The 18,193-nt window shown below is 38.7% G+C and overlaps 1 protein-coding gene across 3 annotated transcripts in view; it reads right to left on the bottom strand.

Moving 5' to 3' along the window:
* adgra3 (adhesion G protein-coupled receptor A3) overlaps window positions 1–18,193 on the bottom strand; it is a 136,023-nt gene that overhangs the window by 36,852 nt on the left and 80,978 nt on the right. For 2 of the 3 annotated variants that reach the window (XM_060825273.1, XM_060825282.1), the window contains 7 exons: window positions 13,811–13,882; window positions 11,506–11,577; window positions 9,064–9,224; window positions 6,605–6,818; window positions 5,697–5,861; window positions 3,859–4,060; window positions 1,555–1,704 (listed from right to left, as the gene is read on the bottom strand). In XM_060825273.1, the coding sequence (XP_060681256.1) occupies window positions 1,555–1,704; window positions 3,859–4,060; window positions 5,697–5,861; window positions 6,605–6,818; window positions 9,064–9,224; window positions 11,506–11,577; window positions 13,811–13,882 (1,036 nt within the window). Of the gene's footprint in view, window positions 1–1,554; window positions 1,705–3,858; window positions 4,061–5,696; window positions 5,862–6,604; window positions 6,819–9,063; window positions 9,225–10,342; window positions 10,539–11,505; window positions 11,578–13,810; window positions 13,883–18,193 lie in introns of those variants that run through there. The other variant, XM_060825291.1, reaches the window with a different exon arrangement.

Here is an 18,193-nt window from a genome sequence, read left to right as displayed (position 1 = left end):
TAGCACAGGAAATGACATCACCAACTCAGAGAACCCCAAACATATAAATAGAAACCAGGAATCATCATCAATGCTTCATCTGGAGGCTCAATGAATGTGTTACCTAGAATGGCGACGAAATGTCTGAACATGAACCTTCCAGCTCAGCAAGCAAACCTACATCCAGAATCTCAACCTGAGGTACAAATCTTCTTAAAACTTGATAGTGAACACTACTGAATGTCAAGGGGAAGTGGACTGACCCTTTAATGAGTGTAGACTTTGTGAGGCAATTATGTTGTGAATAATCGAGGCTATGTACCAAGTGCTGAAAAAATTTGATTAGAATAATTAGGTGCTTGTTTTTGATGAGCGTGGACTAAATAGGATGAAGGGCCTTTTCTGTGCTGTAGACCTTTAAGACTCCATGACTATGACTCTATAATCAGTTATAAACTATCTTCAACACTGATCTTCCCACCTTCCTTCCAATACACATCAAAATTAGGAATGTTCGCTGATGATTGTACGATGCTCAGTGCAATTGCAACACCTCAAACACTGAAACAATCCAGTTCAATACACAAAACCTGGACAACATACAAGCTTTGACTGACCAGTGGAAAGTAAAATTTGTGCCACACAAATGCCAGGCAATGACCATATCCAACAAGAGAGAATCTAACCATCAGCCTTAACATTTATCATGCTGAGTCCCCACAATAAACATCTTGGAAGTTACAACTGATCAGAAGCTGAACTGGATTAGCCATATAAAGACAATGACTACAATAGCAGGTCAGGCTTGGATTACTGCAGAGAGTAGCTCATCTCCAGAGTCCTCAAAGCCTGTCCATCACCAACAAGGCCCAAATTATTCGTATGATGGAACATCTCTTGGCTGGCAACAGTTTGAAACACTCTACCACAAACAGTAGTTAATGTTGGGTAAATTGTGAATTTTGCAGTAGTCATCACTAATACATTTAGTTAAGATGAAATGAAAAAATATAAAACAACCACAGGGTACTTACAATTAAGCCACAGAAAAAGCATGTACACAGTGAATGGTGAAACAAGCTCAGGATGCAAAACAGCTTATTTTTGTTTCTATGGCCCTGTCTCTGGGTCTCTTCTCTTTGAATCAAGTACTTTTAAATTATACAATGTCCCACACTTACCATGAAGGACCCTCCTTCTCAACATCTCTCCTTGCCTGACGTTTGGTGACCCTCAGATTAAACCATCACCAGTCAGTTGTCTCTAGTGAGAGAGACCAACCCTATAGTCTGATAAGACTATGGTGCCTTTAACTTTACATAGGCATAGTCAATGAAAGTACAACAGAGACTGTCAATCATGTTCAAAGAGCAACAAATCTGATCATATGAGATTTAAGTAAAAATGGTCAAAAAAATTGGAAAAGACATTTACTCAGCAACCTTCCATTCTATACATGGATCAGAAGCGGTTTTTGTGTATGAACTCCAATCCATTCACCAGATAAAAACATTTGGAGGCAGAAATGCCTAACGTCAAGTCAAAGCATATTTAAATAATAACCACAAAACTCACCTCTTTGTATTTCTCTGCAAATCTATCAAACTTTTCAATCATTTCAGCCACAAAGATGACATCCATCTTATCAGAAAAATTTGCAGCTTCCACAGTGTAAGCCAGAAGTTGCCGTGCTGTTGCCACAGCATTTGTCAGATTTAAAGGCATCTGTTTATTTAAAATTAAAAGGTGATAGTACTGCTGGTAGACACAGTCGAAGAAAATTTATTGTAACGGTGAGCTGGTTGAGATAAACAATTAACTAACCGGGATAAACAATTTATGAAGATTTTAAATGAATCCATAGACATCACCCTTAATAGACAACATCCAAAACACAGAAGTGTTCATAAACAGCAAATACATCAAGAAGAAAAGTTTCAAGATTTCATTGCATCTTATCTCACAGATTTATTGTGCATTGTAAAAATAAGCTCTTGCATTTATACAGTTTTACTATCTTGCCAGATTTTTTTCCACTCGATCTACATCATGGATTGCTGTTCACTAACTATTATGCAAAATAATATCACTGCCATTCTTACATATATTGTTGCGAAGTTGGGTAGAGTAATTGTAGATTGGGAGGCAGAAAGTTAGAATTTGGGGTTATAATGTTGTGAAATGCTAAGGGGGAAAGCACTGCTTCGTCCTTTTAAAAAGTGTTTTTTCAGTGCTTGGAGATTTAAGATGGATGTCTGATTGCAGGTACACACAGAGTCCAAACTGAAACATTTGTATTGAAAGGCCATACATTTAGCAGCCAGGCTGTTAAATGTTTTTACCAGCTGTTTTGAATTTAGCCAATCAATTTGAACCAGGTACTTAAATATGATGGTTTTGACAACATAGGACCAAGCTTATTGTAAGAAATATTAATATGTCATCAAGGGTATAAAAGAACAGGGCAGTTGGACAAAGACCATAGAACAAGCTGCCATCCGTCAGAACTAATGACTCTGAGCTCTCAAGAGAGAATCGCTAGTCTCATAGCCTCATCCATGTCTTAGAGAAAATACCATCTAAATAACAATGGTACCAACGGAAAAACTATCAATATTCCTGACAAAAGAATTGATGGAGAAGGCACAGAACATTCTTGTTTTGAGTGACTAAATTTTATTTATTTTAACATACAAGTAGGACATATATTCATTGGAACAGCTTACAATTGGAATCTTGTTTTATTCGCGAAGAGTTGGTAGTTAGAAGGGATTTGTTAATAGTTTGGTTAAGTGGTTCACTGTTAGAGTTAAATAAATAAATTGTTACTTGTTGATTTTAAAGCCTCAGGGATTTATTTTATTTAACCAATACAATTCACTGAGAAGCAGGTTACACCACTTTGCACACGCTTTTCACAGAATATAGGGTAAGGTGCTCCTTTTTGAAACATATTGCTTTTGGTTGCGAAGCGGGGGGAGTGCGGTGTCAACCTCAACTTTATAACAATATCAATGAGATGAATGTCTGGTAATACAAATTGGAGTCTAGGTTATATATGTAAGTCACAAAATCTCAGAAGGAGGAGGCCATTCAGCCCATTGTGTCTGCACTTGGTCTTCTAATAATGATCATTACCTGGTGCCAATTTCCTGCTTTCTCTCCAGACCCTAACAATTTATTTCCATCCAAACAACAATCTAACACCTTCTTGAATGGGTCAATTGAACCTCTACAATCACACTTCCATACCACAAACACTGGTATGTGAAAAAGATGTTTCTCACATCATTTTTGCTTATTTTGCAAGTCACTTTAAATCTTTGCTCTCTGGTTCTTGATTCTTTTATGAGAAGGGACAGTTTCTCAAGATGTACTCCATCATGATTTTGGAAATGCCTATCGGATCTCCTCCTAGTTTTTTCTCTCTCCAAGAAGAACAGTCTGCAACTTCTTTAATTGATCATCATTGCTAACATTTCTTATTCCTTGTACCATTTACTTCTACATCCTGTCTAATGCATTTACATCCTTCCTATAATGTGGTGCCCAATACTGTACACAATAGCCCATCTCAGGTCTAACAAGTATCATATATCAGATCAAGCTGCTTGCTCAAATTTCTGGTGTAGTAGGTAACTTAGAACATTGGAAAGAAAAGATAAGAATAATGAATAAGAATAATAACAGAATCAATAACATACAATGATGAGTGAAACTTAGCAATTAAATTCTACTTTATTACGCAAAAGTTTATTTACATCATGTGCAGTGCTGCATTCCTAAATAAACATGGTTCTGTGTAATTTTAAAAAATGATTTAATGTATCAACTTCATTTGGCATATATCTACAGCAAGAGATATGAGTTGGTGTATACCTGGTTAAACATGTAAAGCACACGTGTAACATCATTTGCATATTGACAGCGAGAATAATTGTCATCAGACCAAAATCCTCCTCTGTCACATTTGCGCCAAGCCTTCTTTTCATCCTGAGAACCACCAGGGTATATGCCAGTGCCAGCAGAATAACGGGTACAGAGCAGGTAGGCAGTGATACCAGCCAATGTACGAGGCCACCTGTATGTAAGAAAATTATTCCAATCGATCAACTTCAAATAGAAATGAATGGTTTAGTTTTCACACAAAGTTTTAAAAACTAAAACTAAGACAGTTGAAATGTTGTTAGCAGTACTTGTCCATTCCTACTCATAATGAAGTACACTACAGCAGGGCTAAATTAAATCCCAAATAAAACGAAAAGAACTGTGGAGGCTGTAAATCAGAAACAAAAAGCAGAGGTTGCTGGAAAAGCTCAGTTGGCCTGGCAGCATCTATAGAGAGAAATCAAAGTTAATGTTTTGGATCCAATGACACAGTTCAATACAAGCCTAGCCAGTCCAACGTTTCCTCATAAGACAATCCTCTCATACCAAGATTAGTCTGATGAAAGTTCCCTAAACTGTCTCCAAAGCATTATATCCTTCCCTAACTAGGGTGACCAATATAATGTAAAGTTCTCCAGTTGAAGTCTTGCCGGTACGTAACTGAAACAAATCTCTCTAATTTTGTATTCAATTCCCCTCATGATAGATTCCAACATTCTATTAATTCTCCTAATTACTCACTGTACCTGCCTGCTGCAGTTTCAGCACAAAGACCTTCAGATCTCATAGTTCTGAAAACTTTCATCATTCAGATCATATATTTCTTACTTTATTCTTCCTGCCAAAATGGGCAATTTCACGTTTTCCCATATTAGACACTATTTGCCGACTCACTTACCTCACCTACATCTTTTTGTACGTACTGCAGAGAGAAATCACAGTTGGTGTTTTGAATCCAGCAACCCTTTCGAAGAAGTCACTAAACCGGAAACGTTGACTCTGATTTCTCTCCACAGATGCTGCCAGACCTGCTAAGATTTTCCAGCAATTTTTGGTTTTGTTTTTGTTTCTGATTTCCAACAGTTCTGCCACTGCAATATTAGAGAACTGACACATCTTTACTGCTGGTATCTTTGAGTGTTTAGAAATGCAGCAGTTTTTAATGATTTGAATAACTAATTAAAGCTTCAACAAAATTGGTCTTTAATGACATTGCTAAAGGATAGCTCCACATTGTTTCCACCGTCTTCAGTCATCAGTTGCTTAAATTCCCCAAACCTTATTCTGCAACCATATCTTGAGTCTCTTCATCCACATCAGTTTAATAAATTCTAAACAGCTAAGGTACTGGCACCAAACCTTGCAGAACCCTGAAAAGATCCATCTATGCTTACTCTATTTTGAAGCATTTACAATGTATTCCTCATATTTTCTGTGCAATAAGTACCATGTATCTTATAGTTACCTATGTGGGTAAGAAATGCCAAATGCAACAAAAAAAACTGAGCAAGCGAAATGCTACTGGAACATCGAGTAGTTACATATTAACAAAGTGGGTGAATTAAATGAAAATTGAAGTAAATATTTAATAAAGATCACATTCGGAGAGTAGTTTTCAAATGTGCAGCATATCTCAATATTACCTTGCATCCTGCAATTCTATCATTGTAAATTTATCAACCGTAATCATTACAGTATGAGTTACTGTGTCATATTATAAACATACTTTTTTCTAGACATTAGGTCTATTGAGAAAAGGACATCATCACAGCAAAGAACATATTGCTAATCTTCCATGAAGAAGCTTTTACTTTGCTTAAGTTCACTACCTGAAATCCCCTTTGTTATTCATCACCATCTCTGGCGGGCAGTATTTCGCTGAGCTTTCCAAGACAACTACATCAACCTGTTTAGTTCGGTTTCCACGTTTGGTTTGGACGTGGCATTCCCAACTTCCAGTGGAACTCATTTGGACATTTGAGATAATTAGAGTACTGCATTCAGAAATAGTTACATTACTATTCAACGGAAACATAGGAAGGCGTACAAAGTTAGTACAAAATTGTATTTTGAAAAACAGAATGCTTCATCGTGGTGTTAATAGCTGCATCAATAGCTGCAAGATGTTCTCAGTATAAATATATGACATGCAACAACCATGAACACAATTGTGAAATGGTTTAATGTTTAGCACTCAGTAATAAATGGCATTTCTCTAAACTTGAAACTCAATGAAAAGAGGAAAAAAAAGCTTTTGAAGCAATACCAAATTTGTAAGCAGCTTAATCTTTTCAGTATAAAAAATACTATTGTGCCTTAAATGTTGGAAGGAGAACAAGTTTAACTAAAAGTGAATTAACTGACATGTAAATTATATTTTCTTGGAGACCTGAAATTTTAAAGAAAAATTTATATCTTCTACATTAATAACATTTGCTTGAGAAAATATTAGGAGATTTATGGAATGGTACAAAGATTGCATGAAGTATGCAAATACTAGTGCCTCATGTCATTCAACATCTTGAAATAAAACAGCTTAATAAAGAAATGAAAAGACAATTAAAAGCAAGCACTAAACTGACCTTCATAAAAATCACAAGATGTATCCTTTATGAAAATGTTTTAGAGTGTTTCAAATATAGGAAATGATGTATGTTTATACCATATACACATCATAATTAGGGCAATAATCGCTCTTACTCTGAATGCTAAAGTTGCAAATTAGGTAAGCTATTACCTTGCAATAAAAGAACAATTGTGTAGCACATTTTTTTCAACAAAGATTCCTTGGGATTCATCAGTTTCCACTAGCTTTCCATCCTGATACCAGAGCACTTGCATGTCCTGGTCAATGTAAGAAACCATACACTGAAAAGGGAGACTATCACCCTCAAACACCACCTGCCGATGGGAAGGCGTCAGCTGAAAGGATGGTAGTTCAAGAGGAATATCTGCAATAATAAAAATTAGTTGAAATTAAACTCATTTTAATAAGAATAGACTTCAGTTACCTGACAGACTACAGTAACGATCCACTCATTTTAAAAAAGAAACAAACATAATAGACATTATTTTACATTCCCTGGTTTGCAGGTAGGAATCAGGATGGCTGTAAGATTCCCCAGCTGACCTGACTCCTTTCTACACACCTCATTCTAACCAGAATTTTACAGGAACAAGTGAGGCACAAGCTGGCTCTCACCATCCCTCGCTCCAATTGAACGTGACGGGAGAAGTTCAGGAGTGTGAGAGGAGCTGCATCCTGGCAGCTCAGATTGGTGAGGGTGAAATACATCGGGCATCTCACAGGATGTGTCCATTCCTGGCTGCTCCTTGCACTTTTCTGGTCCTCAACTTATAATCTGGGAATTCTTTGTAGATTCAGTCCTGGCCACAACTGATTCTGGCATTGCTGGGACTACAGAGCTGATGGGTCTGCTGCCTGATTAAGGAGAGGCTCCTCTTCCAGGTAATTAACACTCCCTGGCAGTGAAAAATAGCTGTTGGGCTGCGTCATTGGCAGGGGTGCGCATGTCTGGCAGACTCTGGATACTGGTTCAGTGAGTAATTTTAAGGAGGAGATTGACAGATTTTTAATTGGTAACAAGTTTAAGGCCTATGGAGAGTGGGCAGGAAAAGTTGAAATGAAATCAGCCACGAGCAGGCTTGAGGGGCTGAATTGCCTATTTTGGCTCCTAGGTCTTTTGTTCTATGAGAAGGAAACATAGTTAATATTTCAAGTCTGAGACTGTCCACAGATGATATCAGAACTATCGAATTTCTCTTGCACTCAATTTTAATTTGGCTTTGCAGAGGTCTCATTATTGACTGCTGTTCTTAATTATTTCTTTTTAGCTTAGCTTCATGAATATAATTGGTGCCAGTGCTTGCTCAACATAATTACTCTCCCAGGAGAGTACAGCACTATTGTGTTTGCTTTATAGGATATACTATTACCAGCTCCAGTGCCTAGCCTTGAATGGTGCATGCTGGTGCAACAGGTCATGAAGATGACAAATGATATGTTGGCCTTCATAATGACTTGAGTACAGGAGCAGAAACACCTTGTTTCAAATGTACAAGGCTTTGGTGAGAGTACACCCGGAATACTTTGTACAGTTTTTTGTCTCCTTATCTGAGGAAGAATGTTCTGGCTATGGACAGATGCAACAAAAGTTTACCAGAGTGATTCTGGGGGTGGCATGGCTGACTTATGAAGAGAGAATGGATTGGTTAGGACTATACTCATTGGAGTTCAGAAAAATGAGGAGGGGTCTCATAAACCTGAAAAATGCTAACAGCAATAGATAGAGTAAATGCAGGAAGGATGTTCCTGATGACCAATATGTTCAGAACCAGGGGCCCCAGCCTAAAGATACAGGGCAAAGACAAAAAAACTGCAGATGCTGTATTCCAAGGTTGAGAAGTCCTTTTCCACCTCTTGATGCTACCTGGTTTGTTCGGTTCTTCCAGCCTCCTGCTCGCTTATTTAATGATACAGGGCAAGCCATTCAGGATTGAGACGAGGAGAAATATATTCAGTCAGAGAGTGGTGAACCAGGGAATTCTCTGCCACAGAAGGTGGTTGAGGCCAATACATTGAATATTTTCAAGAAGAAGTTAGATATAGTCCTTAGGGTTAAAGAGACCAAAGATTATGGGGAGAAAGCAGAAACAGGATACTCAGGTGAATGATCAGCCATGAACACAATTGAATGGTGAGCAGGCTCAAAGGGCTCAATGGCTCAAAGGGCTGAATGGCCCAAAGGGCTGAATGGCCTACACTTGCTCCAAATTCCAAATTCTCTGTTGCTATGGTGGACAATCAGTGACCCCACAGCCTTGGCATTTTTTTTCCATCCATTACTTCCTTTGGTATTGATTTCAGATTTTTTTTTGTAACTTAAGACAAGGAGAATTAGGTCTTGAATAATGAGGGAGAAGATATTACATATTCTTTGGATACACAAAAAATTTAAGCACCTGGTTATCTTTGGAAGGAAAAGAGCAAGAAATGGTAGAACTGGAAAGAAGAATGCAGGACAGAGGAAATACCAGATCAGGTGTTACATGTCATGACTAGAATACAGAGTTCAATGACCAGCAGTCAGCCAATTTTTGCATGGATGATTGGAATTCTGATGGACATTGCTAAGACTACTATAATGAGTATAAAGTTGAATCTGAAATTCTTACCACAAGAAAGATGTTCTTTATGAACATTTGTTATAAGCTGACCATGTAGAGACTTTGGGAAGGCACATTTAGTTTCTCGTAAAGTTATATTTTTAGTCTTTATCCACTGAATCATCCAACGTAAGTTGCAATCACACAGAAGATAATCAGTCTGAAATTCTCTGACAACAAAAGCAAAACAGAAGTGCTTTGTTTCCAAACATTTTTTCTTTACCAATATTGTTCTCTCAAAAAACTATAATAGTAACAAAATCCAGAGATAAACATGATCAAAAAAGGCATCCAAAACATGTCAAATAAACCCACAACAGTTAGGAAATCAATGTTAAGCTTTTTAACAATATTTATAGTAACATTTTCCAATTCATCATCTGAAACTGATGGCTTTAGTGAAAAATGAAATAAAACCAATGAAATATATTTAAGTTGAAAGTATTTGAACAAAAGACATAAAACTACTCCTAAATGCATGTAAGTTATCTAAATTTTGTGACAACTGAGAATTCAAGAAAATAAACATGAGAGCATTTTACATGACCAAAGATTGTCATAATAATATGATACTCGATTCTGCTCTTGTATTAAACCTTTGCTGTATTACCTGCATGATTTGGCAGTCACAGAATTAAGTTGGATTCATTGACTAAAATAGCCAATAGGAGTGGGATGTTAAGGAGTACTAAACAGAGACAAGGGCAGAGGTTCCTAGTAGTGGAATTTTAAAAAAAAACAGTAGGGCTCCAGATTTCTGAGAGAAGATTCCAATCAGAGCTCCTTCAGAAATGAGCTTTTCACAGCAGTCAGTTCCCGATTTCTGAAATGTACACGCTGACAGCAGCTATCAAATGGTAGATATCTTTGTTAACTGTTATGTTGAGAGTATTGGGAGGATAGGGTGCTAGCTGAGTAGTAGATAGGGTGCCAGCTGGGTAGGGTGCCAGAGTTAAAGCTAAGAGATGAAGTTGTTAGGGTAAAGTGGTGATGAATGAGAAAAAAGGTTGAGTCCAATTGAAGGAGTTCATTGGGTAGGGCCAGGTCTGGTCACAGGGCTTTTCAGGTTGGCTTGGATGTTTTCAGCTCTGGCAGGAGGTCAGGAGGGGATGTTGTCTGGCTGGAGAAAAGTGGGGCTGGGTCCCAAGAAGCTTCAAACCAGGGACTGGTTGGTGTAGGGGGGCTGGGGAGGTGTGCATGCTAAGCATGTGGTTGCTTTAGTACATAAACTAAGTACATAATAGTCTAACTTTTCCAGAGTAAATAATTTACAAAATTTCACTGGAACCTTCTGAAGTCTCAGATCTAAATGGAGACTTCTGAATGGCTGTAGCTGAAAGTTCAACTTCCTGAGTGATTTCTTTGCAGTGTTCTACAGTGGGAATTCTTCAGGATTCTTGGGTGCAAATTCCATCTGAAGAACAATTGTCTGGCTGTGGGAAAATCTGGTTCAAAATACTTTGGCGTTGAAAGTAAATTGTGAGAATCACACCCAGGATATCTTCTGTAACCTTAACTGACTGATATAAAAGAACACAGAAGCCTGGAACTAGTTTGCCTGTTTGTCTTCTTCATTAAAATTCTGTGTGACATAGAAATTAAGGTTAGTGACATTGATAATGCGGAAAAGAAAAATCATAAATATATTCCAGCACAAAACAGAGAACATCTATTTTGGAAGTAATATAAAGGCAACTAACAGCTCTTTCGCCACACACATCCTGAAGTGGATAAACAACAATTTCACTTTTAGAGATTCCCTCTCAAATCTTTGCTTTGATAAATATAAAAGGAAATGCAATATTTTGACTATCCAATATGACTTTATTAGAAGACCAAGAGGAAATGACATTAAAGCACCATTGTGCGAATAATTGGAAATTCTGTTATTCTTCCACCAAGATTACAGAGATATATATCAGAAGAACCTACACAGAAATTCTACCATAAGATTTGAATCATGGTGGCTGAGTGGTTAGCACTGCTGTTTCATAGCACCAGGGACCTAGGTTCAATTCCAGCTTGGTGCGAATGTCTGTATGGAGTTTGCATATTCTCCCCCTGTCTGTGTGGGTTTCCTCCTACAGTCCAAAGATGTGCAGGTCAGGTGAATTAGCCATAGCATAAGGTGTATTAATAAGAGGGAAAATGGGTCTGGGTGGGTTACTCTTTGGAGGGTCAGTGTGAACTTGTTGGGCCAAAGAGCCTGTTTCCACACTGCAGGGAATTTAATCTAAAATTATTGATTATCAATAAGGGATACTTAACATATTTTTGAAGACAAAGTAGTGAACTTTTACTTATTTTGTGGACCAAGTAAATGAGCAAAATGTGTTAAATATCTCTCCTTATAGAAAATGTACTCCATAGAAAATGTAAAGAAAAAGAAATGTCATTACAACGGTCAGAAATTGAGAAAACAGCCAAGAATTAAATAACCTTATCACTTACATGTATTTCAGTGACAGAAGGTTTTCAAACGTCCCTTGTGTCAATGTAGAAAACAGGTTTCCTGAAAGGTTTCTGAAAAAAAGGAAATCTGTTCTTGAAAACTAGTACTACTTCATTAACTGTTCTTTACAATTTACACGAACAATTTAAACACTAAAATAAAAAGAACAAAGGATATGGAGGCACTGGACAGAACACATAACACACTTACAAGGATAACAGATGGCAAAGTAAAGATTAATAACATAAACAGACAAAAATGCTGTGGGGTGTTAATAGAGGTACTGTACTTAAAACATTTCAACAGAAGTGGGCTGCAATTTACCAAAAACTGCTCAAGTGCCAATTTTGGTAAATTTCACTGCTGGTTTTTCTCCATGAGCACCAGCAAGTTTTTCATGCAATTCTCTGCTGCTTATCTCTATGTATCACGAGCATCAAACTGTGCACTCACCAGTGGCAAAAGTCCTTGCTACTTGCAAAACATTCTGTGATTTCCACCACCTGCGTCATACTTAAGGTGTAAATGTGCACCACATTAGTCACTGCCAGCCAATAATAGACCTTCACAGTACACGTAATGGGAGGGAAATGTAAAAGAACAGCTGCTGAGGACACACAGGTGGCACTGTGACACTTCATTGCAAATCAAAGCTTACGCATTCATAAAGTTACTGTGACTTTCCAGTCGTAGTTATGTTATTAATTCATTAGTAACTGCAGCTACAAAAATCAAGATAAACTTGGAATCCATCCTTCGCACCCATTCCATGTTTGAATCCTAACGGAGTACTACTCTTTCCTCAATGCCCACAGAGCATTACATTTTATTGTTGTTCAGTGGTGACTGTGGTCTACCACTTGACTTACTTGAAATGACAGCCATGACGATGAATGACCAGACTCCTCACTGATCTCTGTGCAGCTCTCTGACTCACTTACCACTAATCTCCTGTCAGGTTACATGGCACAAGATTAATCTTGGCACATTACCCAGACCGACATGTTAGGAAACCCCTGACTACCCCAGCTGTCCAACTGCCTATGTCTAAGCCCCTGGACGAAGATCAGATGATGCCCTTGACATACCTTGCTGATACACCCTGACTGGCAACAGTGCACTAACATGACGGAGTACTTACACCCCTTAGACTTTCAGACACGACATTTGATTGAAGCACGTTCAGTGTTTGCTATGTAGGCTGCTGGCATGTTGCAAATGTTGATACTGATGTAACACAATGTTATAAAGTAACTTGACCCTCCCCCTTGACTGATCACTACTGGCAACAAGGACAAGTTACCTCACTTTGTGTCTGCATTCAGTCAAGGCAAGACAATGCAGTGAGCATCCAAGTCCATATAAAGTGAGTAAGCATTAAGAGGGCAAGCAAGGAGTCCTGAGATACACTCATGAAATGCAGCCTGGCTGCACCATTTCAATGTAAGGTGTCAGTGCACTCCAAAACGCAGCACTGTAGTAGAAGCTACATGGTAAGTGAGTTGGAAATGTGCTATGATGGTGTGGAGAGACTGGTGTCAACCTCCGTGGACAGGTTGGAGGTTATGCAAGTGGTCACTATTCATTGAGTACGAGGTAGTGGGGTGTGCTGGCGAGCTGGAGTCAGCTATCCGCTCTGATTTTCATGTCAGGAATTGTCACCACCTTGATTCTGCCACAGCATAAAATGAGGCAAGAACAGGTAATAAGATGTTAATACAAACAAATGGGCCTCCTGGCTGCTCACTATCGAGATTCTGATCTCACTATTCAAACTTTGGGAGCAAAATTGCAATTGTTTTCTTGAAGTGGAGAACTTCATTTTTCCAATCTCGCCATGTTTGGCCACTTGACCAATCCACTGCTGTCATTATTCAGGGGCTTTGAAATTTCAGCCTCATTTTTCCTGTTGTAGCAGAAGAGATAAAACTAGAGGATGTGAATTTTAGATTATCACCAAGAAATTAAATTTAGATTGAACTTCTTTCACTAGTATTGAAATATATGGAACTCCCTACTACAGGGAATAGTTGACATTCATAATATGAATGAACTTAAGATGATGCTAGAGAAGCACACTATGGAAAAAAGAAAAGAGGGTTAGGCTCATAACATTTGTTAAGTTTGAAGGAGAGGAGACATGCGTTGAGCATGAGTGTGGTTGGGATGAATGGCCTCTCTCCAGGGAGTATTTTCTATATAGTTCGACATAATTAGATGAAATGTATGGAATGACAGAATAGAAAATATCAAATATTATGCTATTTTAAAGAAAAAGGTAAATTGATTTGGCTGATAACTTACAATCGGATAAGATTTGAGATGCCTTTGAATATTTCCCCATTTAGACAGCCTATCCTGTTGTTAGATAAATCCCTGTAAGAGAAAAAGTCATGTTATACTGGTTCCTAGATACAGTAGGTGAATCTTGTTTCATTTTTCCAGACTCTGTAATTTGTCAAATCCAACACCCATATAGCATCTTCTTTTTCTTTGTTGGATACCCTTCTCCCAAAGGACTCAACTAAACTGCAAGCCCGATGCTCAGAGGCATCCAGGATCATCATGATTTGGAATGCGACAGATTTACGCTTTTCCCACGTAGTGATGGTTTAACTTTTACAGTAAAGCCACCAATATCCAGGACCCAAAGGGACTGCATGTGTATCACACCAATCTCTGACCACCACTAAAAGGATGAAAATTGGTAGGTTAATAATGTCTCCATGATCATAACTATTAGTGTTTATTTACTCAACAACCATTAATTTCATTTACAGTTCACTCTCAGTTGAGTCAGTGGATTCAAACCCTTCTCCAGAATCTGAGCACCTGAGGGAATGCTTGCATTGTTACGAGTTCCATTTTAACCTGTGTCTGATCTACTTGCTCAGGTGGATTGCTTTGCATTGTTCAAACAATAGCACACAATGTTCACTTTTTAAAAAAGTTACACTTGCATAAAAAAAAGTTTAATTGGTCAATCAGTTAATTTGGTCTTTGCAAAACCTAGCTAGCTACACCTTTACTTGTGTAGAAGAAAACAAATGAGAAACAGCAACTTAACCAGGCAACAGTGTGCTTCTTAATTGGAGTGCTCAGAGAATGACAGCAATCTTAGTTAACTGGATGAATAAGGATGTTCATGGACAAGATATAACAACATTTCTTTTCCTCTCCTTGGTAGCCTGTTATTCTCTCTTAGTTGATTTTAATTTGCTGGAATCAGCACATGTTGTCAGATTTATCACAACAGCAACGATTGGGCCACTGTAAATTTCTGAGCATTTTACCACTACCAAGGTCTGCCTACTTCAAATTCTAGGTCACTTGTCGGACATAAATCATATGCCAGTTCTGACTGTTTCTGTATGCTAGTACTGGCTGTAACGTATGTCCTGCACCCTGTGAAAAGTTTCACTGATAATATTGTTGACACTGCAAGTTAACTTTTACATTTCTTCTGTGGTGTCCACAAGAGACACAACGCTTCTCTACTCTCTGTAATATAATCTGGGATCCTGCCACACTCTCCAACACTGGCCCCAGCCCATACAATATCCTAGGCAGACAGACCACCTACGTTGGCCATTTGACAGATTGTTCCATTTACATGATAAATAGATGGGTTATCAGCACATTGTACAGACCAAATGCCAGAGGTTAACTCCCCTCTTCTGCATAGCTATCATGTGCGGTTTTCTTCATTTCAGTAACCCATACTTTCTTCAATTTTGACACGTTAATTTGCAAATTTTGTTTCATGCAGTCTCTTTCTCTCTTTTCTGTGTCTCCCCTTATTACTTTTCATCTCTGCTGCAATCTCATTCTGAGCACTTGCCACACACTACACATCAGTTTCATTCTTTCGCTAGAATAACCTTGCAAAGTGACCTATAGGCAGATCTGAGAATACAGACTTTCTGACAACCCAAGGTGTGATCTTCACACTCTACCAAACAGTAGTTCTTTTCATGTGCATTCTCATACGTCATTTGGATTTCAGTTGCTACAGAAAATTAAGATCAAATAACACTCTCAAAGTTGCCATTAGTACTGCTGGCTACATTTTCCTGATTGTAGCTTTTGATGTCTGAAGGAAATGTCTTAAATTCTGATGTAGGACTTGCATCAAGTCTCTCTTTTACAGAACTGCTGGGAGAAGGTGCACAACATGAAAGGATTTAAATGTATGTAGCATTCAGTCTCTCATATTAAGCAAATAGTACAGTGGCATCTAAGCCAATGTAGATGTTGGGGTTTGGAACGTAGAAATAAACTCATACTGAAACCTATGAATGATAGAGAAACACTGGGGAAGATTGAGAATTGGCCCATGCATTCACACAGCCAAATAGTTGCAGAAGTGCAGACAGGAGTTGAATGCGAGGTATCCGAATTTAGGCTATCCCAAGGAAATTCTCCAAGAAATTGAAAAGTCTACTAGACAATTTCCTTGTGCCTGGCATCCTCCAAATATTTACTTAAATCTTGAAAATTCAGGATGTTCTGATTTACTTATGCTTAATAGTTATCAAGGAAAGGTTAGAGGAATTGGATACAAATTGGCTTGAAGGTAGGAGACAGACGGTGGTGGTGGAGGGTTGTTTTTCAGACTCTAGGCCTGTGACCAGTCGCAAGGATTGGTGCTGGGTCCACTGCTTTTCATCATTTATATAAATGATTTTGACATGAATATAGCAGGAATGGTTAGTAAGTTTTCAGATGGCACCAAAATTAGAGCTGTAGTGGACAGTAAAGAAGATTATGTCAGAGTACAACAGGATCTTGATCAGACAGGCCAATGGACTAAGGAGTAGCAGATGGAATTTAATTTAGATAAATCTGAGGAGTTGCATTTTTGAAAGGCAAATCAGGGCAGGACTCAGTTTAGTTGTAGGGCCCTGGGGAGTGTCGCCAAGTAAAGAGATCTGGAGTGCAGTTGGACAGGCTGGTGAAGGCTGCATTTGGCATACTTGCCTTCACTGGTCAATGCACTGAATGTAGAAGTTAGAATGTCATGTTGCAGCTGTACAGGACATCAGTGAGGCCACTTTTAGAATACAATGTTAAATTCTGGTCTCCTTGCTAAAGGGAGATTTTTGTTAAACTGGAGAGGGTTCAGAACAGATTTACAAAGATGTTGCTGGGATTGGACAGTTTGAGCCATAGGGAGAGGCTGAATAGGCTGGGGCTTTTTCCCTCCAAAGTGTCAAAGGCTGAGGGGTGACCTTATAGAGCTTTACAAAATCATGACAGGTATGGATAAAGCAAATAGCCAAGATGTTTTTTCCAGAGTAGATGAATGCAAAACTAGAGGGCAAGGTTTAAGGTGAGAGGGGAAAGATTTAAAAGGAACCCGAGAGGCAACTATTTCATGCAGAAAATGGTGTATATATGGAACAAACTGCCAGATGAAGTGGTGGAGGCGGGTACAAATACGATATTTAAAAGCAACTGTATGGATACTTGAAGAGGAAGGATTCAGACGGATATGGGCCAAATGCTGACAAATAGGATTGGTCAGATTGAGATGTCTGGTCATCACATTGAACCGAAGGGCCTGTTTCCATGCTGTATAACTTATGACTCTATGATTATAATCCCACTCTAACTTCTGGGTAACAGCAAACCAAAACCTAACACGCCGCCAGCCATCAAATGAGAGCTGCCTGCCCCCCCCCGGCAATCCAGACTCTCATGCCCTCTGGACCTGACATACCCACTTTCCAACCCACCCACCCAAAGCATGCATCCATTCTTCTGGCACCCATCCCCCTCATTCATCTGCTATTCCATCCCTCATCAATCAATCAGTTTCCTACCACCACCATTTCCTTCCTCCCTCCCTCCCGATCAGCAATCCTGCTAATTGCTTTGCTTCTGTGCAGACTATGCAGAGGTCTGTTTGTGACAGCGACTTCCTGAACTGAAAGTTAATAGTGAACAGCATCAGCACGCTAATCACTGTGCGGAAGTCCTTGGAGCAGCTGAGTAACTTAGAAGGAACGTTCATCCTTACCACCAGCTCCCCCTTATCTTTTGTAGCTACCCTTGTACTTTCAAGGATTTCAAAGTGCTTGCTGGTTTTTTAACTTCAGAATACAACAGTTAATGCTGTAAAAGGAATGCACTTCAACAATAATCTCCATTGCTAGCTTTCAGGCTTCTTAGACAAACTCGCAACAGAAGGCTCTTGTCAAAGAAACTATAGCACAGAAGTAATCTAAAGACAATTTAGACAGGATTTTTAAAAACTGATCAGTGTTAGAACCAGGGTTTCCGGCCCTGATCGGAATTTATGGGACATTATAGATTTATGCCCATTGTATGGATGCAGTTACTAAAAGACTTAATAAATAGTGGTGCCATATGTATTTATAGATCATGTTTAAACCCTATCTTTTGGCAACAGGATATAAATCAAGATGCATTATAGATATTTTGTAGTTAACTTGTTCAGAGATGTTGGAGAAAGTAAGGACAGCCAATGTTGGAGATCAGAGTCAAAACATGTGGTTCTGGAAAAGCACAACAGGTCATAAGCCTGAAATGTGGATGCTCTTGCGCCTCGGATGCTGCTTGATCTGCTGTGCTTTTCTAGCACCACACATTTTGACTCTGTTCAGAGATATCGTTACACATCAGTGGAGGAGATGGGACTTGAACTTGGGCCTCTTGATCCAG

This window comes from Hemiscyllium ocellatum, chromosome 1 (assembly GCF_020745735.1).
Source record: "Hemiscyllium ocellatum isolate sHemOce1 chromosome 1, sHemOce1.pat.X.cur, whole genome shotgun sequence".
Lineage (NCBI taxonomy): Eukaryota > Metazoa > Chordata > Chondrichthyes > Orectolobiformes > Hemiscylliidae > Hemiscyllium > Hemiscyllium ocellatum.
Note: the sequence above shows the minus strand (reverse complement) of the source record. Positions and strands in the feature narration are given on the sequence as shown.